This window comes from Hydra viridissima, unplaced genomic scaffold, assembly GCF_058129835.1.
Source record: "Hydra viridissima isolate aposymbiotic clone 2 unplaced genomic scaffold, HvirCarnegie_v1 scaffold_7, whole genome shotgun sequence".
Lineage (NCBI taxonomy): Eukaryota > Metazoa > Cnidaria > Hydrozoa > Anthoathecata > Hydridae > Hydra > Hydra viridissima.
In genome coordinates, this window is record NW_028324306.1 from 12,510,922 (window position 1) to 12,537,998 (window position 27,077).

At 27.8% G+C, this 27,077-nt stretch overlaps 3 protein-coding genes across 4 annotated transcripts; all 3 read left to right on the forward strand.

Moving 5' to 3' along the window:
- The first annotated feature begins 1,877 nt into the window (after nucleotides 1–1,877).
- Nucleotides 1,878–5,442, forward strand: LOC149886166 (allatostatin-A receptor-like). Its single transcript, XM_090094190.1, has one exon. It carries the CDS (start codon nucleotides 3,919–3,921, stop codon nucleotides 5,170–5,172), a length of 1,254 nt encoding a protein of 417 aa, XP_089950316.1. The 5' UTR covers nucleotides 1,878–3,918; the 3' UTR covers nucleotides 5,173–5,442.
- A 4,520-nt stretch (nucleotides 5,443–9,962) lies between these two features.
- LOC145184435 (uncharacterized) lies at nucleotides 9,963–12,264 on the forward strand. The gene is made up of 5 exons (XM_090092917.1): nucleotides 9,963–10,811; nucleotides 10,911–11,001; nucleotides 11,441–11,488; nucleotides 11,566–11,631; nucleotides 11,715–12,264. Exons 2-5 carry the CDS (start codon nucleotides 10,920–10,922, stop codon nucleotides 12,122–12,124), a joined length of 606 nt encoding a protein of 201 aa, XP_089949043.1. The 5' UTR covers nucleotides 9,963–10,811; nucleotides 10,911–10,919; the 3' UTR covers nucleotides 12,125–12,264.
- Nucleotides 12,265–14,048: 1,784 nt separating this feature from the next.
- On the forward strand, nucleotides 14,049–26,539 carry LOC145183948 (uncharacterized). Of its 2 annotated transcripts, XM_090092918.1 has the most exons (25): nucleotides 14,050–14,438; nucleotides 14,709–14,778; nucleotides 15,044–15,075; nucleotides 15,523–16,196; nucleotides 16,337–16,417; nucleotides 16,550–16,753; nucleotides 17,126–17,185; nucleotides 17,338–17,421; nucleotides 17,608–17,709; nucleotides 18,412–18,882; nucleotides 19,050–19,166; nucleotides 20,210–20,326; nucleotides 20,745–20,836; nucleotides 21,015–21,060; nucleotides 21,209–21,286; nucleotides 21,455–21,601; nucleotides 21,717–21,770; nucleotides 22,224–22,298; nucleotides 22,948–23,002; nucleotides 23,139–23,349; nucleotides 23,484–23,582; nucleotides 25,428–25,514; nucleotides 25,633–25,738; nucleotides 25,853–25,996; nucleotides 26,193–26,539. In XM_090092918.1, exons 1-25 carry the CDS (start codon nucleotides 14,102–14,104, stop codon nucleotides 26,430–26,432), a joined length of 3,783 nt encoding a protein of 1,260 aa, XP_089949044.1. In that variant the 5' UTR covers nucleotides 14,050–14,101; the 3' UTR covers nucleotides 26,433–26,539. The 2 variants fall into 2 exon arrangements, 1 of the variants encoding a protein (XP_089949044.1); XR_016454075.1 differs by lacking the exon at nucleotides 26,193–26,539 and having other exon boundaries at nucleotides 14,049–14,438; nucleotides 23,479–23,582; nucleotides 25,853–25,908.
- The last annotated feature ends 538 nt before the right edge of the window (nucleotides 26,540–27,077 follow it).

Below are 27,077 nucleotides of genomic sequence, written 5' to 3' on the forward strand. Positions count from 1 at the left end.
CGCACAGACAACACAATGACAACGTGAATTTCCGAACCGCAATCACTGACAATGCGGAATAAAAATTTCTTCGCCGTTCACCGTTCGCACTAACGCGGCGAACGGTGAGCGGCGAACGGTGAGCGGTGAATGGTGAGCGGTGAAAGGTGAAGACCCTTAGTATTTTAATGTACAGATTTACACAGGGAGAGTTTTATAAAATATTACAAACAACGCCAATCACCAAAGTCCGAGAGCTGCTAAACAAAAACAGAAATTTTTGAAATAAGTTTTTTTAATTAAATTGTATTACAAAAATGATGTTAAATAGATACACTGCTTAGGGAACTGTATTTTTTTCAAATATATATGACATTCTAATTTTTGTATATTAAAGTAGGATTTTTTATCATTGGTTATGTTTCTTTCTTTTCTTTCGCCTTTTAAATAAGTGCAAACGCCGAAGAAATTTTGCAATATCTATGCATATTATGTTCTTTGCTGCACTTTCTGTTTTATTCTCACATTTTTGTAAAAAACAAATGAAAATCTCAACAAAAGAAGAAGATTTCGCTTCTTATTTGTTCTTCGTTTCTTATTGGTATAATTTAGCAACTGTTTTTTGTTCTGTTTTAATAGGAGCTTGATGACATAATCTACGTAAAAACGCATCAAAGAAAATCAGTGATATTTAAAACTTGAAATTTTAATTAAGGAATATTAGTGATACTTGACTAAGTAAAAATCGTTTACGTCGATTAGATGAGGCCACATTATTTCCTTAAAATTTCTGAACCCAGCAAACATTTAGTCTAAAAAAGACGTCTTAAATATGTCTTTTAGACGTATTAGACGTTTTTTTATACATCTAAAAGACGTCTTTTTTAGACTCGATGTTTGCTGGGAACTCTCAAACAGTTATGAAAACAGCAAGTACCGTTTTACTACCGTCAGTTTGCAAAGCAAAAAAATTGTAGCGGTAGTAGGAGCGTTTTATAAAAAACAAAAAAAAAAAAATATGAAAAAAAAGTCTCCAGAAATTGCGTGTTGATTGTAGGAACTCTAATTACTGTGGTCCATATTAGTTCTGTATCAATAATAGTAATACAGTTTTAGAAGGCACGAAGAGAAATATTTTAGTCAATATGGATCATATCTAACAACTTAACGCAACACGCTGATTTTAAGTAGAGAAAAAAATTAGAAACTTGTTTATATTCAAAAGAGTACGCGGATACAAGGATATACGCGGATTGACAGCGCGAGTTCTAATTCTGATAGTTGTTTAAGTATTTACCGTGCTATGGCTATTAGTACAGGTGCATTCGATCAATACCTATTGACTACAAGATGTTTGGTTTAATATATTGAAATGGTTCAAGCGAGGCGACCTGTAAATCTTTTAAACTCACTTTACATACAAAAAGCTTTATTAAATCATTGGCGTTTCAGTTTCTCAAACAAGTCCGAATTTTTAGTAGATTAGAATTTCCGATGTAAATCGGTTTTCACTAATAGTTTCTAACTCAATAGAAGACTTTGCGCTCTTTTATTAGAAAAACGTTCGTCCAGTTTCTCGCCACCAATGAAATTTAATAAATACAATTAAGGAATTACAAAATCTATTTTGTTAAATTGATGGTTAGTAGTTTAACTAAAAAAACAAACAAAATATAATACATAGGCGTCTATGTAAAGTAGAGTTGAAAGTTTTAGAGTTTCAATGAAAATGAGTTGTATAAACTGTTTAGCAAAATTGAAGGAAGTTTATTTCAGAAGGCTAACAATGAAATTTTAAAATAGTTGTTGAATGTTCTATATCGGATCAATGACGAATAGTGTGAGGGCGAAGAGTTGCTTAGTCTTTGAGGAATGTGTTTGTTTTATTTGCTTATGTTAGGGTGTTTATAAATGGGTTGGTGGGTTGCCCTCAGTGTTGTGCGGATATGTCTTGTTCGTGTATGGTTCGTGTATAGCTCGAGTAACGGTAGATACCTTGAGTTTCTAATCGTTATTTACGGTATAAATCGTTTTTTTCGTTAATGCGAAAAAAGTTTTAAACTTTAGTGGTGTGAGTGATTTTTTTTTTTTTCATGCGATTGTACGTGTGTCCGCCTGGTGTTTCGATCGAATACGTGATATGTTTGAGCAGAGTAAAACTTAAAGGTTATATTTATAACTTCTTTCGCTTTCCCTCATCACAATATGATCGATTTTCATTTTATTGTTGGTAGTTTCTAACGATCAGCGAATCTCATATTCTCTCTCGAGATATTTTTTACTAACGAGGGGGATTCGACAAAAATCATTTGTAAGGAGAATTTATTTTTAACAAAACTGTTATTATCATTTTTACAGTTATTAATGTATAACCCAAAATGCCTAGAGGCATAATGGGGATTTTACCGCATTTAAACGTTAAGTTTTTAATCCATGCATTTTTATTTTTAACTTTTTTATTATTTTTAATGTTCAATTTTAATGATCATCTTAAACCATTTTGAGCTAACTCAAAAAAAAAAGTACGTTTAAGAAAATAACAATTTGCGTAGGGTTTCATTGTGTAAACACCACAATCACTATGGTTAACAGTGTTGAAATACTCTATGGTTATTCAATTATTTTTCATACAAAAAAATCTTTCGATTTCTCAGCGACCCTTGTAATGCACAAAAGATTGTTTGTTTTTTTTGGTAAATTTATAAAATAAAAAAATACAACATCAATTTTTTTCTCCCCTCAATGCAGGTTTAAAGAAATTTATCGGACATCTTTTTTGATTCCGTTTCAAATTCATTAAGTAAAGTGGCTACAACACGAAGTTAAATTGTTGACAAGTTTCAGTTATAAAATTGCTGATATATTCCATGATTTTTTTTCAATTCTTGATAATAAAATATAGTTAAATCTTTTTTGTTGGTCGTCAGTACATGAAATAGCCCTCAGAAATGGCATAGTGCAGTTTGAGCAATTAATTTGAGTTAAAACATCAGCTGCTTTTTTTAAATGATGTAAGAATTTCTAACGGAAAATGTTTTCTTTGTAATTTTAACACCGAGCGATACAGAAAATTTTTATTTAACTTTTCCTAAAGAATAACATTGAAATGTTACTTTTAAATCACTGTATTATTTATCATTAAACAATCATTAAAAAAATATCAAAAGTATAGTTTCTTTAAAAAATGGCGTTTCACCTGCGCACACGATTCAAAAATCTTTCCCAGGACTTTTTTCCGTTTTCATGGATTATGTTTTCACAACAGCCTTGGTCGAGGATGACAAACCTAAACAACAAATTATTAAATAATGTACTTTTTTTTTTATAAATACTTTGATGTATGAAGGTAAAAAAGGTGTTAAATCCCTGAAAAACTGGCTGAACTGGGTTTATGGGAGCTGGTTTCATTCTACCCGAAAAACACCATCTCATGTATTTATCCACTGTAAAGAATTCTATTAACTGAACTTTGTATTAGAGATAGTCGACGTCTATTACCAACTCATTGCGGGGGGTTGAGGAATTGTGCAATCGGTAGATAAATGCATTTCCGGATCGATCGCTTTATAAAAAAATATTGAAGCCAGTAACTGGTATATTAGGACAGATTTAGTTTCTTCATTGGTGGTTTATTAATCCTGGTTTATTTTTTGCGATTACATACCAATACACTCGTTTGAATACCTATATTTTAAAATCTACGTTGTTTACGTGGTTTTCTCACTCGCCACTTATGAGTAGCCTTTTTTATTATTTTTTTTTTGTTATTTTCAATTTAAACAAAGCGTTTTTTAAACTTTTTTGTAAGATTTTAAATCGCAATTTCATCATTCAAGTGTCGTGTCAATTTTAGCCTAATAAAGCAAATAATGCGGATAAAAGTATTCTTACTATTTTCTTTTACTAATCTAACTTAGATTAATATTTAGAAAGAAAATTATGTTTGCTTCTGTAGTTACGATAATTGCCGCCATCATGTGCATGAGCGATGCACATTTGATACGGTTTACTTTGAGCAATACTGCGAATTCAAGTGAATTTTATATAAATAATGAAGAAGCAGACGTTGATACAAATAATGAAACAGATATTTCAAACATGACTCTTGAAGAGATATGCATATTGTTGGATATACCTGAAAAAAACTGCACGTGCCCCAATGAGGAATCTGAAATGAACGATTTGTGTAATTTTTATACATCGAAAGGGAAAACGGTGTTCAGTTGCGACACCATATCAACCATTGTTATTGCTATTTGCAATATTATATCTTCTATAATTGGATTAGTTGGTAATGGCTTTGTCATTAGTTTTTCAATAGCAGATCAGAGCGAATTTTCAAGATTTCATCATCTGATCAAATGCTTAGCGGTATCAGACTTTACGTTTGCTCTTGTACAGTTTATTATAAGCGTGCCTCAGACATGGACATGTCACTGGGTGTATGGTTTATTTATGTGTAAGATTCTTCGCGCAGCATTGGCTGCAAGTGCTAATATTGCGGTTGGGTTTATTGTTATCATTGCGATTGATAGGTATATCGGCATTGTATATTTATTTAGTACACTTTTAAACAAATCTCGATTGCTACTGATGGAATGTTTAAACGTTCTAGCTGGTATACTTTCAGTAGTTCCGCCGTTAGTAGTTCTTCATTTAGGAAAATTCACAACGTGTTCAGAAGAATGGAGCAGAGAAAAATCCACTGTTTACACGTGGTTTCTGTTTCTAGTTTACTACCTTTTGCCCATTATATTGCTTTCTGTTTTGTACACTATTCTGATTACATGGTTAAAGAAGTCGTATTTAAAATACAATATTTTGAATGATATAGCGCAAAAGTCTCGCTTAAAGAAGAACAAAAAAGTCCTTATCATGTTGATATCAGTTTTGACTATGTTTGCTATCTTGGTTCTTCCAAACCGAATATTTTGGATTATAAACGATATGTATGGAATTAACAACCTGAAAAATGCCAACACAATACGATTCTTAAACATGATTTCTGAGATTCCGTATGGACTTCATGCTGCAGTTAATCCTATCATTTACTGGGTAGGAGATACCAAATTTAGACTATGGCTGAAGTCTTTGATTATTACTCCAAGGAGAGACCTTACCTCACATCTGAGATCAACGGCATCTCAAAGTTTGTTTCTTTCAAACATAAAAATGAACGAAATTGAAAAGTAATGAAATATTGTATAAAACGAGTCTCTAGAGCTGATTTAATCAAGGTTTGGTCGACAAATCTTTAAAAATATTTTTAAATTGTATAAAAACATTCAACTAAAACCAGTTTTCTATAGGAATTGTAGAAATATACATAAAAGTATGCTATATATATGTATAATATATATTTAGTATATATTTATTAAATAAAATGATTATTAGCAAAGGTATAGCTAAGACGAGGGTATTATTATAACAAGGTCTCGATTATTTTTTCTGCACTTTTTTTTCTTTCAGTTATTTTCAATTTCTTTTTACATAGCATGTTCTGGTTTCAAATTTACGTTATCATTTTACTTATATTTTAATTAATTGAAGTTTCATATTTTAAAATATTGAATGAGAATAGGACAACAATCATAAGGATAAGAACAGTTCTTCTTTAATAAAACTTCACTTTTAATTTGAACCGATTGGTCGGATTTAGATCTGACGAGGCCCTAAGCTATGTCAATGACAAATATGTTTGTCAGATACTTAAAGGGTTAAAATGAAATACTATTAAGAAGCGTATGTAGATAGCGAAAAAGTAAATCTCTTACTTATTCAAAACAAGCTTAAAGAATGCAAACTTTAGTAAAAAAACAAAAAAACAATATATATATATATTTTTTTTTTTCATTGTCAATTATAAAGTTACAATTTGCCGTTAATTGATGATGAATTGAAGTTGCTATTGTAAGGAAAACCAAATTTATCCTAATCTGCTCTGAAAGTTTAAGCACGCTCTACCATATTAGTCATGACTGCCATAACTCGTTCGAGAACATTTTTCTTGTATTGTTGTTTTATTATTTGTCTGCTCTGTAATTTTGCAGTCAATTAATGAGCTATGTTTTCTTGTTAAATACCAAAGCTGTTTTATGGTCTTCAGAGTTTTATTGAATTGAGTTAATTAGGTGATGTGTTAGTCACAAAATCCATTGGTTGATAAAACTCACACATAAAAGAGTATACACGTCCAGTTGCTGGCAAATATAATAGCTATTCTCTGCAACATTTTCCCCCATTTGCCCGTTTGGAATAAAACAAACTTTTTAAGCAATATCTACCTTTTTTTGTAAAAGGCTTGATGATTTTCTATTTTTTAAATTCTATTATTTTACCTCAGTTTTTCACATCAAAAACATTTATTCATCCTCTTTAATTGATAAAAAAAAAATGGGTTGAATAAATTAATGTATCAACCAAATCGCTCCACAGAGGAAAGTCACAAGTCCGAAAATTTAGAAAGTGATTTACTACAAATACAATGTCTGATAGTGGGTTTTGTAACTAGCACTCTTAGTAAAATTTTTCCAATTTATGAGAACTCAAATGTGACAGACTTGCTTCTTAAAGTTAGGGCTTTAACACAATCTTAATGAGATTTTTAATAATACTGGAGTACAGTAACCATTTTTTTATGCTGGTTATGCTAGTATAGTTCAATGAAACATAACCAAAATTGATGATATTTGATAAATTTTGTAATAATTTATTTGAAATAATATAAATAATTTTGTAATATTTCATTTGAAATTTTATCAAATAAGCTGTTTAAAAGAAAGAACAAAAAATTCAACAAAATTTGTTACTTCAATTTTTATAGATTTAAAATAAAAAATCATTAAAAAAGTACTAAATTTAAACTTTGATGGAGAATTTTAAAAAAGATTTTAATTTGTACCTTTTTCATAACCCATAGTGTCTACTAACTACCATAAGAAGTGTGGCAGCCAGTATCAGCAATCTTAAGTGCTAAATATTTTTGAAAATTTGTGATTTAACGGAAAAAAATGTTTTTAAACAAAAATGGAATTTTTTTTCATTCACTAAAACAAAAACAAATTTAGTTTTAGGCATGAAAAGTTAAAGTGAGTTTATTTTTCCGTTGTTATTACCAGAAAAAAATTACTTATTCTACATAATTTACATAGAATTAAAATGGAGACTTGGAAAGTAAAAAGGATTTTCTGACAGGATGTTTAAAGAATGTGATTTTGGAGTTGATCAATGAAGAGCTGGTGGATCAATAAAAAGTACTATAGGAAATTTGTGCCAATGAGCTTTTTCTGATCCTTTTTTAACTAAGTAATTGTTACCAGGTTACACAAAACTCTAAATGCAATAAATTGCAAAGGTCCAATTAATCCTATAAAAATGTTTATAAAAGACTATTAGAGAATATTGATTCAGTCCTAGCTTCTATAAACAAAGAATTAGCACATGCTGGCGAAATCATTATCAGTTCACCAGTTTCACCTGTTTTAATGAAAGAAGAATCAGCTGAATATTCTGATAAATAACACGTAAATTTGACTTAAATTACAAGTGAAGTAAGCATGGAAGTCAAATCGTTTGACGTTTTCATTCGAGCTTAGTATACTTCAGACTACCTAGTTAGTTGAATCAATTAAGCATTGACATGTTCCCAAAACTGGAAATTTCCCATTTTCAAACCTCGTGAAATAAAAATTTTTCTCGAGAAATTCTTTCAGGAGTTTTATAGAAAACCTTGACCTCCGGTAAAGTTTTTTTTTTTGACTTTCTTTCGGGTTTTTAAGGTCGAGTTCCCTGTATCACGGGAATGTTAATCGAGTTTCTTAACAAACGGAAAATTAAAAAAAAAGTTTTTAAAAAATTATCCATAAACCCAAATAACCTAAACTACAATATAATTCTAACACCATTGTTACAAAATATTTCTGTAACTATCGCCCACTTCCTTTTTTGAACGTTGGATGGCGTCATTTACAACAATAAATTTAGTTTTTAAAGATTACCAAGGATAAAAAATTAATTCAATACTAATTATCAAGATTTAATTTCAATGAAAATGGCTTTATGTTAAAAGTAATATTTTTATTTGGGAGTTTGATTTAGATTTGCTTTATATCAAGTTAATTAATTCTAACAATTTGGCTTTGTTGTTTAAACATCAATAAAAAGTTTGAAAACATAATCAAATGATAAATGTTAGCTTGGAAAATTTTTCCTTTTCTATACAGAATTATTGATACAATATATAGAAAATTATTATGTTTACGCTAAATGGGAAATTAAATGGGAAATTAAATGGGAAATTATTGTCACTTTTTTAACTTCTTGATCCAAAATTTCATCCACGAGTTTGCGATTGTCATACTGGCTTAAAAAAAAAGTAATAAATAAGTCTTAAAAATCGAATCCAGGTTTTTGTTTGCGAAGAAATTATCATTATCCGTATTTTTTTATTTAAAAAAACGACCCTTATAACAAATGTGGAAAAGGGGTTTTCTAAGTGAGCTTAAGTAGAAAAAGTTCTTCAGTACACTTTGGAAAACCACTAAAATACTAAACAACAAACTTGAGAAAGCATTCTAACCCTAGATAATATCAGTTCCACTCTGAGTTATAAAACATTTAATCATAAAACATTAAAATTGGCTACTCAAACAGATTATTCTAAACAATTTGGCTCCTATAAATCAGTTGAAGATGAGACTTGCTTTTTTATAAATTGAGATTTGTTTAATATAGATTTTCTATCAGCCACAACTTAATGTAATAAAATAATAAAAGTTAATAATAAAAATAATGTTAACTATAATAAAATAGTAATAAAAATTAGTAATAAAAATTCAATTTACAGATTGTTAAAAATCTGAAAACTCTCTCTTTATGTTTGTTTAATATTTAGAACTTAAAATCGTAGGAAAAATCATTTGTTTAAAAAGTATATCATTATAATCAGAAGTGTGTACAATTGTAGTAAATCTTTATTTTTTTTTTTTGTTATAAAATGTAAAAAGTATTTGAAAAAATCAACGTTGATTACCAACAGGTCAAACAATAATGACTATTGCCGCCCGCAACTAAGCATGTGCACAGCGGCTACACATTCATGTACACTTTGTATGCATGTAGGCTTTTAATTCACAGTAAAATATAAAATTCCCAGTAAAAAATCAATCGGGGGAAATTCAAATACTGGACATAAGTCCCCACTTCATTCTGTACGAACACAACTAGAATATTAGTTTAGAATTACAAAACCTCCTTGTGGCAGCAAAAAAAAAAGGGAAATTGGTTTACATAGTCTTCAAAGATCATACGTCATGAGCCAATCAGCAACAAGAGTTTTAAAGACCTTCAAATATCAAAGAGGTTTTACAATCTAATCAACTACACTTTCTTCGACAACCTGCATTGTAATGTCTACACACTGGTACCAACATTCTCTAACAGTGAAATTCACAGTTGGTGTTAATATTAGATGTAGTATTCTTTCTTCTGTTGAGTTTCAAACTTAAAATTCTATCAACTGAGGCGCTTTGGTCATCATTTGATATGTCAAGATCGTCCTGAAGCAAAGTAAATTTCAACAATTTAGATGCATTCTTGCGCTGAGTATGAAGACATAAAGTTTTAAAATTTAAATGGATTTTAAATCAGTCGATCCAAATTGGCCTATCCTGTATAACTAACAAAACAAACTATCAATTTCTTCAGTACTCGGTTAGGGGCTATGACGATCTCAGCGTATACCCTTTTTCTTCTCTAACTGGAAAATAATTATTCCGAGACATGCGCTTCTCTCTCAATGCCAGCGCGTGCCCTCCACTCGGTGTCACAGCTCACAACTCGCTCGGTATCGAAGCTTGTCACTCGCTTGCCATCATCTTGATATCAGCCCTTCATCCACGACGTTTAAATTGCTCATTAGCAAAGGCGTTGAGAGTTTTTATGCGCCAAAACTTGCGAGCCCTCGTATCTTTAAAACCTCGTTTAAATTACACGGTTAATGCTGGGAATGAGTTCTTGTTGTTTACATCAACAAGCGCCAAAAGTTCTAAAGCTAAACTGCTAGCTTAAGGCTAGCTAAACATTTTATTAAAAGATTTTCTTTCACAATGAGAAACTGGAAAAAAGTTTTAGCAAAAAATGTTTACAAATCTTCCATTTACAGTACTACAACTTAAAAAAAGTAATATGGTGCCAAACAGATAAACACAACATTTGCCTATAGGGTTGTACTACTTTGGGTTATATACGTAAAAAATGTCTTTAACAAGAATAAAAAAAAGTCTATTATAAGATGCATAATATTTTCATTCATTTAGCTATAGCCTCCTAAAGTAGTAAATTGCTATTAATTTATATCAACTAACAATAACTTACATTTGACTCTGCTATGTTGTAATTATTATGTTTCCTTATAACTAGATAAAGTTCTTTTGTGATAAGGTAGAATTTTAAATAAGGCTTTTATTAAATTAGGCAAAAGGACCAAAAAGAGGTTTAACTATCGAATTTTTTGTGTGTAATCATCAACCATGTAAATAACTTAATATCAGTATTGCAGGTGTCTGTAATTTCTATTATCTAATATAAAACAACAAATTCATCTCAAATTGAAATTTACATGCTCTAACAGTCTTTAAAGACAAGCACTATTCCCTGTAAAATTTCTCTACAAATCTACTCATCAAATCTCTACTCTGAATTATCTCCTGCTTCAATTACTTTTCTAGATGGAAATTTTTATCAACATTTTTCAATTTTCTTTTGTTGCTTTGATGCAGTTTGTATAGTTAAATAAAAAAATACAATTCTGATGTCAGTGAATTGCTCTTAAAGTTAGTAATTAATACAAATTTTAACTTTGTATATGTTATTATATGCAAATATCAAATAAATTATCAACAAATTATAATTTTAAAAATTTTATGCTTTAGATAAAAGTCATGACTAGAAAAAGACGTGTAAGGCTAAGTTTTATTGGTGGGAGGCGACCTTCATTATGCAAGCCACCAAAGATTAAAATTGGTATTCTTGTTTTTTTAAAACATAGAGCTAGTTCTATAAATGTGTTCATATAGCTTTATCTTTCTATGGAAAATTTAAACAAAAAAAGATAGTGTTTAAAAAGAAAAACATCAGTTTCATATTATGTATGTAAGTATGCATGTATGTATGTATGTATGTATGTATGTATGTATGTATGTATGTATGTATGTATGTATGTATGTATGTATGTATATATGTATGTATGTATAAATGTAGGTACAGTATGCACTTGAATATTAATATACCTTGAAAAAGAATCAGTTTGTTTTTATACTGTGGAAATTTAGAAATTTAATAACAGAGCTGTTGCAAAAAAAAAAAAAGTTTTATAGTTCAAAAATCTCAAATGGTTAAATAATTGTATAGTTCAAAAATCTCTTAAAAATAGTTTTTGGATAAAATTTTTATTCACTTTCAGTGGTTGCAGAAAAAATTTCTGATGCTTCAATTGATGGTGCAAACAAAGGTATGTAAATATATTTGGGGGGTTTGGTTAATAGTCTTTTATTTGAATTAACTTTATCTAATGAAGTACACTTTTAGATAAAATTCTAAAAGTGAAGAATTCAAATCCAACTGTTGAGACTGCAGACCCATGCACAAATGCTGGTAATTTTGTTTTGTTTAAGATTTTTGTTTAAATGTCTAATTGCAGACAAACTCTCATGTTCTGTAAATTATTTTGTATGTAGATGTTGATGATTTGGAATTAGCTTCTCTTGTGCAGTCAATGGAAGAAAAAGAAATTTTAAAAATAAATAGCTTAAAGGAACAAGTGGAAATTCTCAATATAGAAAGAGAAAGATGGATAAATTTCCATCCAGATTTCACTAAACTTAATTTAGACTACTTAAAGGATATTCAAGTTCCTGAAGATTTAAAGAAGTTACTAGAGTTTGACTGTGGAGCTGAAATAAAAGAATTTCAGGAATTGTACAATACTTTGATTATAAATAAAATCAATTTAAATAATATGAAGGAAGAATTAAATCAAAGAAAAGAGGAATTGCGCATAAAACTTGAGGAGTTTTCTGAACTCATGTTAATAGATAATACAGTTTTTGAAACTCCAAGGCAATTAATTAAAAAAATTGTTCATTGATGAAAATTTTCTCTGTATTTTTAATGCTTTGTTTGCATTGTGTCCTATTGTTATTGTTATTGTATTTATAATAACCTGTCTCTACAATTGTAAAAACTAATAAGGAGATTCTTTGATTGTTAAAATATATTAAAGGCTTTTACATCAATTTTAATCTTAAAAAGAGAAACACATTTCTGGCTGTACTAACCTTGCCTAGCCTGGTACTATACATAATCTAAATTTATGTCATAATCATAAATAATTGCTCTGTTTAGAACTACCTTTTCTCTCACAAATTATTAGATTAAAATTTTTGCTTTGAATAAAACAATTTTTTATATTTTCAAACTAAAGACTCTGGCATTTTGTATGGCTTTTCATGCATTTCCTAAAAATATTCTCCTTCATACTGAGTCCAATCTTTTGGTTTGGGCAAATAAAATCTTCAAACTATGCATGTAATGTGTTGTTAATAAGTTCATATCATATTTACTGATATTTATTTGCTTTTTTTGTTGATATTAAAAAATAAAGTAAAATAGAATTTTAGTTTCTTTCACAAGTATGACATTAGTTTTTAAGATTTTTATTATTTTTTTTTTTATTAAAAATTTTAAATTTTAGATCAAAGCAAGCTTTTTATAATTCATTAGTTGTTTCATACAGTAATTAATTTTTTAAATTCACTCAATATGTCTGTAAGAACACAACTCATACTCTGCATAAATTGTGCATATTTGTAAGCTCTAGAATCCACAGTTTATGATATGCATCTGTTTTCGAAGACTGCAAGTGTTAGTCTGTAAAATATTACTTAATTGTATTTAGGTAAAATTATATGTCATACTGCAGTTTCTTTATACTAATATAGTTACATAAAGAAAAAATTTGAATTTTTTTTCTTATATTTCAAAGTTTGATGTCTCTTGAAAAGAACAACATAAAATAAGAAAGGAAAGAAGATAATATCTTGATGTATTAATCTATATTTTTATAGGTTTTTCTTACAAAAGTATAATGAAAGCAGTAAAAAAGTAAATAATTATAAAATATTTATAGTTATATAATTATATAATTAATTAAATAAATATTCACTTAAATGATGTATTAATTTAAATTCCTTATATTCATATTATATGATTTATACTGCATTATCTTGTTATGAAGCTAATGTCTTGAAACCATTTCGTAAAAAAAAAAAAAAAAAGGCAAATTAAGAATAAAAACTAACTATATCATAAGTAAAAATAGTGATTAACTGTAAGGCAAATGTTAATTTTATATTCAACATCATAGTACTTTAATCTTCTCTTTTTCAATCTTACATTTTTATAAATTCCTTTAACAGGTTTCTCAAAAACAACTTTCTGTTCTTTCATATGACATCATTGTGAATGATGTCATATTTGTGAAAAACATTATGAAATATTGCAATTAATAAGTAATGTAAATACAAATGATAATAAATTATTTGTAAAATATTAATAAATAATTAAAGAAACAATAATGGTAATAGATAATGGATACATAAGTGAACTTATTGGTTCAGATTTCCTGAACTTTTTCTCGAGCTGTTTTTACTTATTGCTACTGGTTCTTTATCAAATATATTATTTCTTTTAATTGATAGCTATTGTATTGTGTTAATTGATAGCTATTTATATTAATTTTGTATACTTAAGCACCTGGATAATTACAATTTGTAGGAGTTCAGGTTACTAGGGTTACAGGGTTTTTTTTAAGTTTAGGTTATCATTTCTCTTACTGGCTTCTTAATTTTATAAATATAAAGTTGTTTTAAGCTTAAAATATTGTTTTATATATATATATATATATATATATATATATATATATATATATATGTATGTATGTATGTATGTATGTATGTATGTATGTATGTATGTATGTATGTATGTATGTATGTATGTATGTATGTATGTATGTATGTATGTATATATGGAAATTGTTGATTTTAAATTTTAGGTTTTATAAATTATGAGCTATTTCAATTGGAAATGTCCCACTTCAGATAATGAAAGTCTAAGCAGTGATGATACAGATTATTTGATAAATACTCCTTGCAATGTAGATGTCAGTGATTTTGAGTCTGAAGTGTTGAGCTCAAATAAGGTTATCAACAAAACTCTGAACAATGTTGTTTCAAGCTATTTTTCTGACAAAAAACCTTCAAGTTCAATAAAACAAAAGCCCAAGAGTCTTTTAGGTGAAAGACTTCATCATAGGTCTAAAAGTTTTGAGGAAAAAGCAACAAGAAGAAGATCAGGGGATGTTTATTATGTGAATGATAGTGTCATATTATCTGTTTCATTTGGTAAGTTTGTTTTACTTCTAGAAAAAATCTATAAAAGGGTGAGAAGCTCTTAAATAAAAAATCATTTGTATCCCGTGAAATTTTCAACACAATTTTTTTTCAAGCTTTCATGTGAAATCTTTTAAAACAATTTTTTTCTTTAGAGAACATTGGTTTCTGTTAGAAATCTTATTGAGTTTATACTTGAAATTTTTTTTTGTCAGTTAAATTTTACAAATACTTTAGTTCATTTAAGATTTTTAATTAACAGCCAATATTTCTATTATAAAGATAAAATGGATGAGAAAGTAAAAGAAGGTCAGGAGATACTTAAGCGGCTACTTGCTGGAACTTATGCATTGTAAGTATCTTTTTAAATGCTTTTTTTTTGGAGCAAATTAGGAACAAAAAATTTGAAGTGCTTTTTTGTTAAATCTTAATCATAAATAATAAGTTTAAATTTCATTAATATCAAATTTAAACTAAATTTGAGACCAAAAACTGTTTTTGTTCTAATGTGTTACAAAATATGTTTGTGATTATACTGTTCATATGTAGAGTTGCTTTCTGCTTTCTGACTTTAGGAGTACTCTCTTCTATTATTTGTTTAAAAAAATTTTTTTTAGGCAAAAAGATAAATCAAAATTAAGTTTAAGTTGTAAGTATATACATTTTACATTTCATAGATATACAATAAGTATATAAACTCTAGTAATAATAATAATAATAATAATAATAATAATAATTATTATTATTATTATTATTATTGTTATTATTATTATTATTATTATTATTATTATTATTATTATTATTATTATTATTATTATTATTATTATTATTATTATTATAATAATAATGATAACAATAAATAATAATGATAACAATAAATAATAATGATAATAATATAATAATAAAACTGATAATAATAATCATGATGATGATGATGATGATGATGATGATGATGATGATGATGATGATGATGATGATGATGATGATGATGATGATGATGATGATGATGATGATGATGATGATGATGATGATGATGATGATGATGATGATGATGATGATGATGATGATGATGATGATGATAAAAATATATCTTTAGATAATGATTTAACCGCAAACAAGAGGTTAGAAAGCAAAAATTTATCTCCACTTGCTACAAGAGAAATAATTGATCGTTATTCTCCCAAATTGATTAACAACAGTTTTCCATCTACTGTAGAGAGTACAAAAGGTAATGGTCTGTATGAAAATCGAATCTTACCCACACGCCCTATGCCTTATGACAGCATCTGGGGTTTAAATACTCCCTTAAGTCAAACAGGAGCTACAGATACATACAACTTACGGCCTCTTAGTTCTTTTAGTAATCATAGCACCAAAGAAAATCATGATCCCAGAACAAGAAATTCTGAAGTTGCTAATGAAACAACAAATGAAGCTGAAAAACCACAATTATCTACACCACGCTCAACTTTTCAATTGAAACATCAATCCCCAATAATGTTTAAAAAATTGCCAGAGTTTGAGGAGCTACCTCACAAGTCATCTTTTACATCAAACTCAAATAACAATACTGATAATTTAGAAGAAAAGAAAAAACTATTTGATGTATCAAATCACAATTCTGATGATGACAGTGATCAAGTACCAAAAATGTATTTGCAATCATCATTCACTTCGGGAGAGGTTTCATTAGAAGATGACCATACACCTGAAAAAAATGCTTCAACGAAAAAGTCTCAAGAAGAAGATTCAAGTGACTTTTTGTTTTCTGTATGTCTCTAATATTTTGTAACATTTTTTATTCTTTGAAAGTTATTTTAAGTATGTTTTTTTTTTTTTAATATATTTTTTCATTTAAAGTTATATTACTATTTAATGTTTGTATGTATACCATTGTTTCTTTGTAATAGAGTTTCATAAGTAATGCTAGCAAAGAAAACATTGAAGAACATTCAAAGCATATTAACAACGAGCTGTTTTTTTTACAAGAGGTTTTTTTTTTTTTAATTGTTTTGCATAATTTCTATCAAATTTAACTTTATTTGTTTAATCATAACATTTTTTTTTTCTTTTTGAAGTAAAAGTTTCAAAAAAATTTTTTAAGAGAAAATTTTCAATTTTAGGTTCACCAAAAAGAAACTGACTCATTACTCAACACAGTTGAATTACTTCGTCAGCAAAAAAAAACTCTTTTAGATCATGTGCACCAATTAAAAGATGCCTTATCAAATAAAAATCAGGCATTTGCAGACCTTCAGGATAGACTGAACATTAAAACAAAACAGCATTTAAGTGATGAACTGGAGAGACAAAATCTTAAAGATGAGGTATCTCATCTTTATCTACATCCAATCTTTTTGCAACATAAAAATTTGTTTAATTTTAGTTTTATTATGACTAATTTGTGTAATAATTAAATACACTAAGGGAAAAAGTATAGAGTATACTATTATTACTATAGTTAAGGTTTTGTGTATTTTTTTTGTCTTTTCCTAAGTCATTTTCTTATTTGTAAACTTTTTGTTATATAATTTTAAACACGCTGTTAAGTTAAAATTTTTATAAATTTAATTTTTTATATCAAAAGAATTAAGTATTTAGATTTTTGTATTATCTAAGTTGATTAAAATTATTTAGTAAAGAATAAAAAAAAAATGTTAACCTTTTATATTTCTTTTGATTCAAATTTTACTTTTCAGGTTTCCATATTAACGAACACAAAAGCCTGGCTCGGCAACCATATTGCTGAATTAGAAAAGGTTTGCATTTAAATTGAAATAATTTTATTTTTTCAATAATTTTCAGAATTCATTTGTAATTTTTAAGAATTTATGTCAAAGTATTTCATGTTATTGTCTTTCAATGTTTAGACTTGTATTTTCTAGCTACAATTTATTTTGTGTTTGTTTAGGCATTAAATGATCAGTGCAACCAGCTAAAAGAGTTAGAAAAACTTTTTAACAAAGAGAGAGAAGCTGAAAAGTTGATATCCCTTGTAAGTTTAATTATAGTTCTTAGGTTTTCTTTTAGGATAATGAAACTTACTACACTGTTGTATGAATATGATAAAATGGGCGGATATGAGCAGTAATAAAATCAGAAGAAAAAACTTTTTTTTTTGTTTAAATAATTTATAGTACTTTTTCAAATGAAATTTTTAAAAATCATTTTGGCCTTTTAGAAAAAGGATGAAGAGATTGCTCGTTTACGTGAGAGTCTACAAGAATTTCATGATAGAAGCTTACAGTTGAACGAAGAAATATGCATCTATTCACTAAAACAGGTTAAAACTTATTAGCTATGTAGCATATAGTTTATTTACTAAAATTTTATTACAGCTTATTTATGATATTTTTTTTTTAAAAAAAGAAACATCTTTTTTATTTTGGTAAAATGGAAATTAATGGCTATCTTCAAAATTCAAAGTTTCAACTGTTTTAAAATCAAAAAAATAAAATTTTATAAGTATTGGTATTAAATTATATTTTGCAATTTTTTTTTTTTCAGTGTACTTTTGATTTTACCACTAACTTACTATTGTAACAAGAGTAGTTTTATTGTAACTTTTATGGATATTTAAAAAAAATAATAAATAAATGACAAAAAATTGGGATTTCTTACCTTCTCTTTTAATGGGGGTGGAGCAAGATACCCTCTTTTGTGTGAATCTTGCCCTACCTACTGGTTGATAAGCTATTAAAATTTAAAGTTTGCTTTAAAATTGAACCATGTTACTCCTTATTTCAGAAATCAACTTCAATAAAGTTCCTACAAAAACATTTCCTTGCCCTAAATAATTTGTAGATATTTTCTCATAGAAAACTGCTTTAATGCAACAAATTTTGGAAATTACAGTATTATCAAAGAAACTTCAAAAAATATTTTCAGCTTAAATAAGCAAAACCTGTATAAAAATGTTAAAACCTTTTAAAGTATTATTGTTAATATTTCTATAAAATACTAAAAGAAATAATTATTTTTTAAGGAGGAAGTCATCACAGAGCAAAAGATTTATCAAATGAAGTTAGAAGAGGAGATCAGTGAGGAGCGAAGACTCAGTCAACAAAAAGTGGATGATGCAATTATAGTAGAGCGTAAAACAAATCAGCTATATTATGAAGAGGAAATGAAGAAGCAGCATGAAGGATATGAAATAAAGATAAATGAAATTCTGGCAGAAGAACACTTGAAATACAAAAAAGAACTTGATGCCATTAATGAGGAAAATCAAAAGTTAAAGAAGCAGGTGGAAATGATTCAATATGATCTTCTATCTGAGCAGAATCGAAGGTTGGCACAGCAATATCGATCTGAAGATCAAGCAAAAGAATTACAATCAAAAATTGATGCAAAACAGAATATTTTATCAAGTTTAGAATCAGAACTGCATCAGGTCAAAGAGCAATTCAAGAAAGATTATCAACAAATGGAACTAAGATGCAATGAATTGCTAGTGGTAGATTGCTATTTGTATTTTATTTTAGCCTTTCTAAAAAATGTCATATGGTTAATAAAACTATGTTGTTATTATGATAAACTTTAATATTAATAACATGATAGTTTGTGTATTACTAAGCATTATATTTTTAGTAAAAAATTATTAATATTCATAATATTTTTTAGACACTTAATCAAAAGAATGATGAAATTCGGCATCTTAATGAAATTTTACTACTTGAAAAGTCTGAACTTGCACAAGCAGCTGAAGAGAAAAGCAATATGAAGAGCAAGTTTTATGAAGTACATTTTTTATGAATCATTACAATAAGCATTTAAGTTATTTTGCAAGAAATAAGTTCTGTTAAATATTGGTTTGCAGGCATGTGTAGCCTAAGTTTTTTCAGGCAATACTTCAGTTGTACTGAATACTTCATTTATAGGATTTGTTATGTTATTGCATATAGTTTACATTAGGGTGGTTTAAAAAAAATAAAATTATGGTTCTTAATTTTGCATCACCTGACAAAGTAAATTGACTTAGTACTTAAAGTTGATTAAACATTTTTTATGTTTTTTAATTTCTTGTCAAAATGACAAGAAACATTGAACCAATGTTGCCCTTTCTACCCTCTTTTTTTTTTTTTTTTTTTTTTTTACTAAAACTTTAGCTCCAAAAACAGCTCTAAAACAATTTTAAAAAGTCTCTTAAAGAAAGGTCTGTGTACAAAGTACTTCTTTTAACCATACTTTCCTTCACCACATTTTAGTAATCACAGATTTTTAAATATAAAAATAACTATTATAGTTTGTTGATACTCATCTATATATCAGCAAAAATTGGTGAAAATTTGATTTTTCCTATTTTCAATTAAAGATAATGAACACTTGATAATGCTTTAACAATTATTGTCTGAATATTAAAAAAAACATTTTTTCATCTTACATTTTTCTTTTTAATACAAACAAAAAGAACTTGTTGATAATATTTATTCTATGTAAAAATAAGATATATTGCAGTTATACTAAGTAATTAGGTTTTTTTATACATAAATAAAATAGTATAATTTTTTGGAATTACAGTTGCAGCCCTTTGAACATATTTTTTAAACTTTATGAAGCCCATTGAAAGAGTTTTAAGATATACCATTTTACATGTTTTTACCTTGAATCAATATACAGTATTATCAAATACATTTATCAAAGGATTTTTTTACTTATATAAAAAAAGGATGTAGTTTGCTATACACTAAGTCCATTAATGTCTGTTTAAAACAAATTATCCTATATTTTGTATTGTTATTTAAAATAGTGATGATAAATATTTTCTCATTTTTCTTATTTAGACCCTGAATCAAAAAAATGAAGATATCCAACATCTCAATGAAATTATTTTATTGGAAAAGTCAGAACTCTCAAAATGTAACGATGAAAAAAACATTTTGAAAAATAAGTTATATGAGGTGAATCAATTGTTATGTGTTTTTATGAAATGTGTAAATAATATAACGCTCACTAATTTTAATTTTATGAAGATTTGAATAACCAATAAGATTATAGTTATTGTAAAGCATTATTTTTCAAACAGTTTCTTTTAAAATGTTAAAAAGTAACACTTTGACGCCTTTGGAATTTAGCAAAAAAAATCTCTAATAAGTTAAAAAATCATTTTTAAGAACAAGGATGGACCTGAAAATATTAGAAGTTTTGTCAAATCCTTTTTGAGTAGATTGACTGATATTTTAAAAGAAAAAGCCCCTCCAAAAAAAAAAAAAAATTACTAAAATGAGTTATTTTAGGTTTTTTGTGAAATAAAATTTACAGAAAGAAATATTTTTTATTGAAAATGTGTATTTTATAGGAAATATTTTTATTTTGCAGAATGAAAAGCAAATGAAATCTGTAGCTTTAGAGTTGCTTGAAGAAAGTACAAAACTGAGGATTATATCAGGATCTCCACCACCAAGGCAAAGGTAAATGCAATGTTGGTATTTTTTCCTTAACTTTTAAATTCTTTCATTGCATTTCACTTCTTTTTTTTTTTTTTTTTTTTTTTTTTTGTTTGTGTTTTTAAATAACTTCATTTTAATTTTGTGTGGTTATTAGATCTCTTCATATTTTTCTTAGATTTATAATCTGCTTTTGCTTTAGATCTGCTGATGTTTCAAAAGATCAAAATTCTCTAACTGACGCTATGGTGTGATTTTCATTTATATTTGTGTCTGTATCCATTTGCTAATCTCTTTTTACACAAACCTGGGCAAATTTATGTGTATTAGACTTTGTGATAAGAATTTCTTTTCATATATTTGTGCTCATTATTTTCAATGATACACTTTCAATAGGCAAACTTATCTTACCAGCTGAAATACTTTTGTGGGTATGTGCTTTCATTACGACAAGAAAATGAGTCCTTGATGCAGGTGAATAAATTTTGAAATGTAAATTACAAGATATGTTAAAATATAAGATATATAAATATAAATATTTATCAAAGACGCATCTTTGATAACCATAAAAATCATTGGTTACCATTTTTTACAGAGTTAATTTACAAGATTCTTAACTAATCATTTTTATTTTTGAGCCAGAATAATGATGAATTGGCTGTATGTGGTAGTTCACCATCATCTGCAAAGTTACTTCGACATCTTCAACAGCGGCTGAAGATAATGCGAATGGAAAATGAAGCATTGCGTGAAAAACATATTGATATGATGAGCGAACAGTATCATTCTGTAAAAAAATATTATTTAAATTAGAAATTATTTTTGTTTAATAAAAAAAAATTTTTTTGTTTTTCAAAAAAATTTGTAAGTTTTATAGAATTATTTATAATTATTTTACTTATAGAATTCTGACATTATATTGCAAAACAAAATTCAGGAGTTGCAAATCTATTTGCAGGTATTGAAATAAGTTTATTTGGTATTCAAATGAAAATTGTGTAAAATAAAAAATAATTTCTCATGTTATGAAATTTATACATGTATTTGCAATAGATCCTCAACAATACATATGCAATATTTTAAGTTGCACTAAAGAAATAAACTTTCCTCTGAGAGCTTAGTTGAAATTTATATATAACAAAACTGGTAATCCAAAAATTTTCAAAATTTGAGTCTTTCTTGTCCTTCATTGTTTTTGTACTTAACCATTGGTTTTGCAATCAAATACTAAAACTCAGCAAACACAAAGGTTAAAACATTCAGTAGTTGTTATTTCTCTCTACTAAGCTTACAGGAACAGATAGGTTGTTGAGTTGTTTTAATAAAAGATCAGTTGTATCTATCAGTTGTATTTATGTTAAAGATTTTTAATTTTCTTTCTGGATCTTTTACTCTTTTTTTTTTTTTTAAGGAAAAAGACAAAGAAATCAATCAAAAGACAATAGATTTGATGAACATGCAACTTGCTTTCAGCAGATTAACTAAGGTTTGAAGTTGTTTTTTAAAGATTTTGAAAAGAATATGAAGGTAAATGCTTCATTCCAAAAATCGTTGTATTTAGAGTCTTAAATGCAACAACCTTTGGAATGAAGAATTTACCTTCTTATCAATGATTTAAATTATCAAAATAAATATTAGGTTCCAAATATGTGTTGGAATGTTGTCATTTTAGGTTGTACAGTTTCTTGATCAAAGAATATACTTTTTAATTTCCTCCCAAAAAATTTTTCCTTATTTATTAAAAAAATATTAAATTGAAATATTTTCTTCTATTTAAAAAAACTCTTAAACACAAAAAATTTTTAATGTTATAAATTGCATTGAAAATATCAGTTTTTTTCTTAAAAATACCAAAAGTCAAATGCTGATTTTTTAAAATTCTTTACAATAACTTTTTTGTTATTTGGTGATTGTATTTAATGTATTCAATGAATAATTTTTCACTGTTTATTTTACAAGAGATAATTGCTTAGACCTAAAATTTAAATGATTATTGCAGTGTTCAAGTTATTTATTCTGTAAACAGATTATATCTTGAGATTATCATTTGCCACTTTATCATGTTAATTGTAATATCAGTTGCTATGTTTAATTTACTTTTTCATACTTTTTTTTTTTTTTTTTTTTTCATAAAGGAGAAAATGAAGTTGGAAAAGGCGCATGCAAAGCTGCAAGCTGATGGTGACCAGAGTAAATTTTATTTCAGTTAAATTTTCTTAGCAACAAACTTTCAAATTTTTCTTTTAAGTTTCAAAAGTCAAGTTCTAATTTGCTATTTACTCTTTAATTTTACTAATCATATAGATCTATTATTTTGCTTTTTTAGAAGGTTTTGTCAAGGAAGTACAATTTGCACCACCTTTGCCAACAACTCATGTAGTTGCCTTGGGACCTAGCTACCCAGGTACAAAAGTTAGTAAGACAATTGTACCTAGTGACTGTGTCCCTTGGTATCGTCCTTTTCCGAACTACAATCCTGTAATGTATACTGCAGATGTTGTCCTCAAAAATCCTGAATGGGCAGACAAAGAAATTGGGTAGGTGTTAAAGGTTTTGACAACATATTTTTGAAGTAATTAAATTTTGAAGCTAATTACTATGTTAAATTTATAATTGTGAAAATGAAATTTTCTGCAAAAATCATATAAGTTTTAATTTTAAATGAGTTTAGAGGAGGGCTCACCAATAAGATGTTATTCAATGCAATGGATGGTAAAGTTAATAGAAAAAGTCACATGGGACATTATGCTGTTGTAGATGGTTACCCTAGGTATGGTTATACTTATGAATAATAAAATCATCTGCTTAAAATTGCAATTGAAAAGCCCGTTACTTATGGTTGAGTAAAAAATGTGTCATTACTTAATTTTGTTAGTATCTTGCTATTTTAAAAATAATATAAATTATTCAAACAATACTCAACAAACTAATCAACAAAAAAAAATTATTTTTTTTCTTATGACAAAAAGAACTTTATTACAATCAGTTTTTTTACTGATTAAAAACCATTAATTTAAGTTTAGCATGTCAGATTCACTCTGCTTATCTCAACTTTTCCCAAAGTTTGGACAGAAAAGTGTAGGTGGGAATACAGGAAGCAAGTTTTCAATAACATAAAACTAAATTTGTGATATGCATTGAGTAAACTCTGAACACTATCAGGGTATTCAGGAGACTTGTTATTATCCAGAAGGTTCTCATATATCTACTTAAATCCTGTCCAATCTACTTAAATCCAGTTCCAATGCATGGAGGCTTTTCTTATTTTCGGTTATCTAAAATAGTTATTGGAAACATGGAAACCAGGTATATGAAGTCTTTTGAGTTTATTTTAGATATTCTTCTCACAAAGTTCTTAATAAAATTAAATTTGATGTTAAGATGGAAGTAAAATGGTAGCTCCATTCACTAACAGATTGATTTTCACAAAACAATGGTCACAACTGTACCAAAGATAGTGTTTCATTAATCTCCTTTGCATTACCACTAAAAAGCCAATGGTTTTAAGATCTCAACAAATTTTCTACTGGTGAGCTTCATACTTGATAGCCTGAAGTAGCACTAGCATATTATCATAGGTCTCCTTTAGGTGAACAGTGTATTTTATTTAATAGATGTCATATAGCTGAACTGCCTTTAATCTTCTGGTTGAAGAATCAATTAGCTAGCACCAATCTGACATTACATAGGCCTGTGAAATACCACTGAAAAAACCTTCAATAGAGCTGCAATAGAAAAAGGGGGGGGGGGGCTATCTGGCTTGAAGAATGTGATCTAGATTTTGTTTAATATTTTTGTTTAACTTTTTGTATGAGGACAATGTTCAGTAGCAGGTGTTTATTCTTCAGGCATGAAACAAGTTGAAACAAGGAGTTTTCCTTTATCCTTTGACAAAGTCAAGCCCTTATTGATCATTGAACTGTGCTTGGCTATATGTTTGGATTATTGTTTCAATAATTACAAATTTTGTCTAAATCTGCTGTGAAAGGTCTTGTTTTCAGATAAATACCCTGTCTTACATTTTTATTTGTATAGACATGATTTTACCTTGTGAAAGAATAGGAACTAGAAATTTATCATTACGTCCTGCTGGTCTAAGAGTTTTTTGTATATTAGGAGAGATATCTTTATACAACTAACTAAGCAGAAAGAGTAACTGAAAGAAAGTCATTGATGCTTTCCTTTTAATCAAGCATTCACATAGAACTGGGTTGTCAGATTGCCAGCCTGCTGGTAAAATTTGGCCTCCAGGATCAGTTTTATTGGGTTAGTAGAGACTTAAAATTCAAAAATATATATATAACTTACAACACTTTTTAAAAAACTGTTGTACAAATATACTATTTTTACTTCAACGTTTTTTCTCAAACTCTGAAACTTTGAGAGCAATTTAATAATTATTTCATTCTTAAGCCAATTGCATAGGAGCAAATTTTGGTAAAAGCAATATCAACTTTTTTGTAGGAGAGCGATTTACACTTTCTTTTGTAAATAACACAAACTTGAAATTCTGCATTACCAATTAGTCAATTTTATTGGAGATTGCCAAACTTTGTCTTTTTCTGCTTGTTGATCAGCAGAACTATTTATCAGTCAGTGAGAATATTTTCTTTAGAAACCCTGTTGGGAGAACAGGAATGATTGGAAGAGGGCTATTAGGAAGATGGGGTCCCAATCATGCTGCTGACCCAATACTTACAAGGTAAACTGACTTTTATCTTATGCTTGTAAAAAATGTTATAAAAAATGATTATCGTATTGTGTTAGTATTGCTCTTTTATTTTTGGTGGATTTATTGCTATATTTTTATTTTTGTATAGGTGGGCCAGGGATTCAAAAGGTAATATTATTGCACAAGGTGGGCGACCTGTACTAGAATTTGTTGCCATTCAAAGGAAGGATTCTGGTCAATGGGCTATACCTGGGGTTAGTTGTTTTTTTGTTTTATTTAACGTTTATAAAAGTACATTTTTATTATTATGGCTATTGCATGCATAGTTTGGCCATCTCTCATTTCATTTTTAATATTGTTTCTCTAAGGGTATGGTCGATCCTGGCGAGAAGATTTCCGCCACACTAAGGCGTGAATTTAGTGAAGAAGCACTTGGATCACTTGATATGAATGCAGAAAATCAGCTAGCTTTACGTGAAAAGATTAAAGATCTCTTTAAGCACGGAACATTAGTACGTCTTATTGTACTTAGTGTGTACTATGCTCGATTCTAAAATAATTTTATTTGAATTGTTTTAATTAAAGTGAACAAAATAAGTTTTTTTAGAATGTTAGTTCAAATATAATCAATAGTCTCATATAAAAGCATTTGTTCTTTTGAAATTAAGAAACAACCAAAAAAGCAGGTATTGGTCTCTCTTTTTTTAGATTTATAAAGGGTATGTGGATGATCCTCGGAACACAGACAACGCTTGGATGGAAACTGTGGCTGTTAATTTCCATGACGATGATGGCAATAGTATCAGTCTTCTCCCTTTAAAAGCAGGCGACGACGCTAAAAATGTGTTATGGATGAGAATAGACAAGCGTCTGGAATTATACGCCAGCCACGCTGATTTTCTTCGGCAGACCTGCGAGTTACGTGGGGCGTATTTCTTTAACGAGTAGTGAAAATATTTCTTACGATTGCTTTTAGCTAAAAAAACATTAATATATTTAAAGAAGATAATTTCAGCTTTTTTATTATCACTGTTTATAAACAGCACATTCAGAAAGAATTACAAAGAAACTCAGAAATATTCTATTTATTGATTAGAGTATAAATTTTTAAAATTTTATAAAGTTATGCACAATTGTTCGAATTCCATAAGGAGATGCAGGAATATTGGAAAATTTTATAGTGACCAAGAATGCTCGAAATTTTGTAGTAATCTTAGAAAGTTCGGACTTTTTTTTTTTTTTTAATGAATTGCGGACGCGTGCGGTGTTTTTTTTTTACAGAAACTTTTAGAAATTTTATTGTAATTTATATATGTAAATTTGATGATGTATATGGATGATTTTATTTATTGTGTTTTATGGTATTCTTAGTTAGTTTAAGAAATTTAATATATACTCTTTTTAAATAATATTAAAGAGGAATTTTTTAATAATGAAATACAAGATTGACCTGAAACTATTCAAGAATAATGAGTTAAAGCTTCCGTACCAGTGATTTACATCCCTTTAGGTAATATACGAAGAATTATCGACAAAAGTTGCTGTTTCTCTTCTATTATCTTGGAATACGAAAGAATGCGATACAAAAATTGT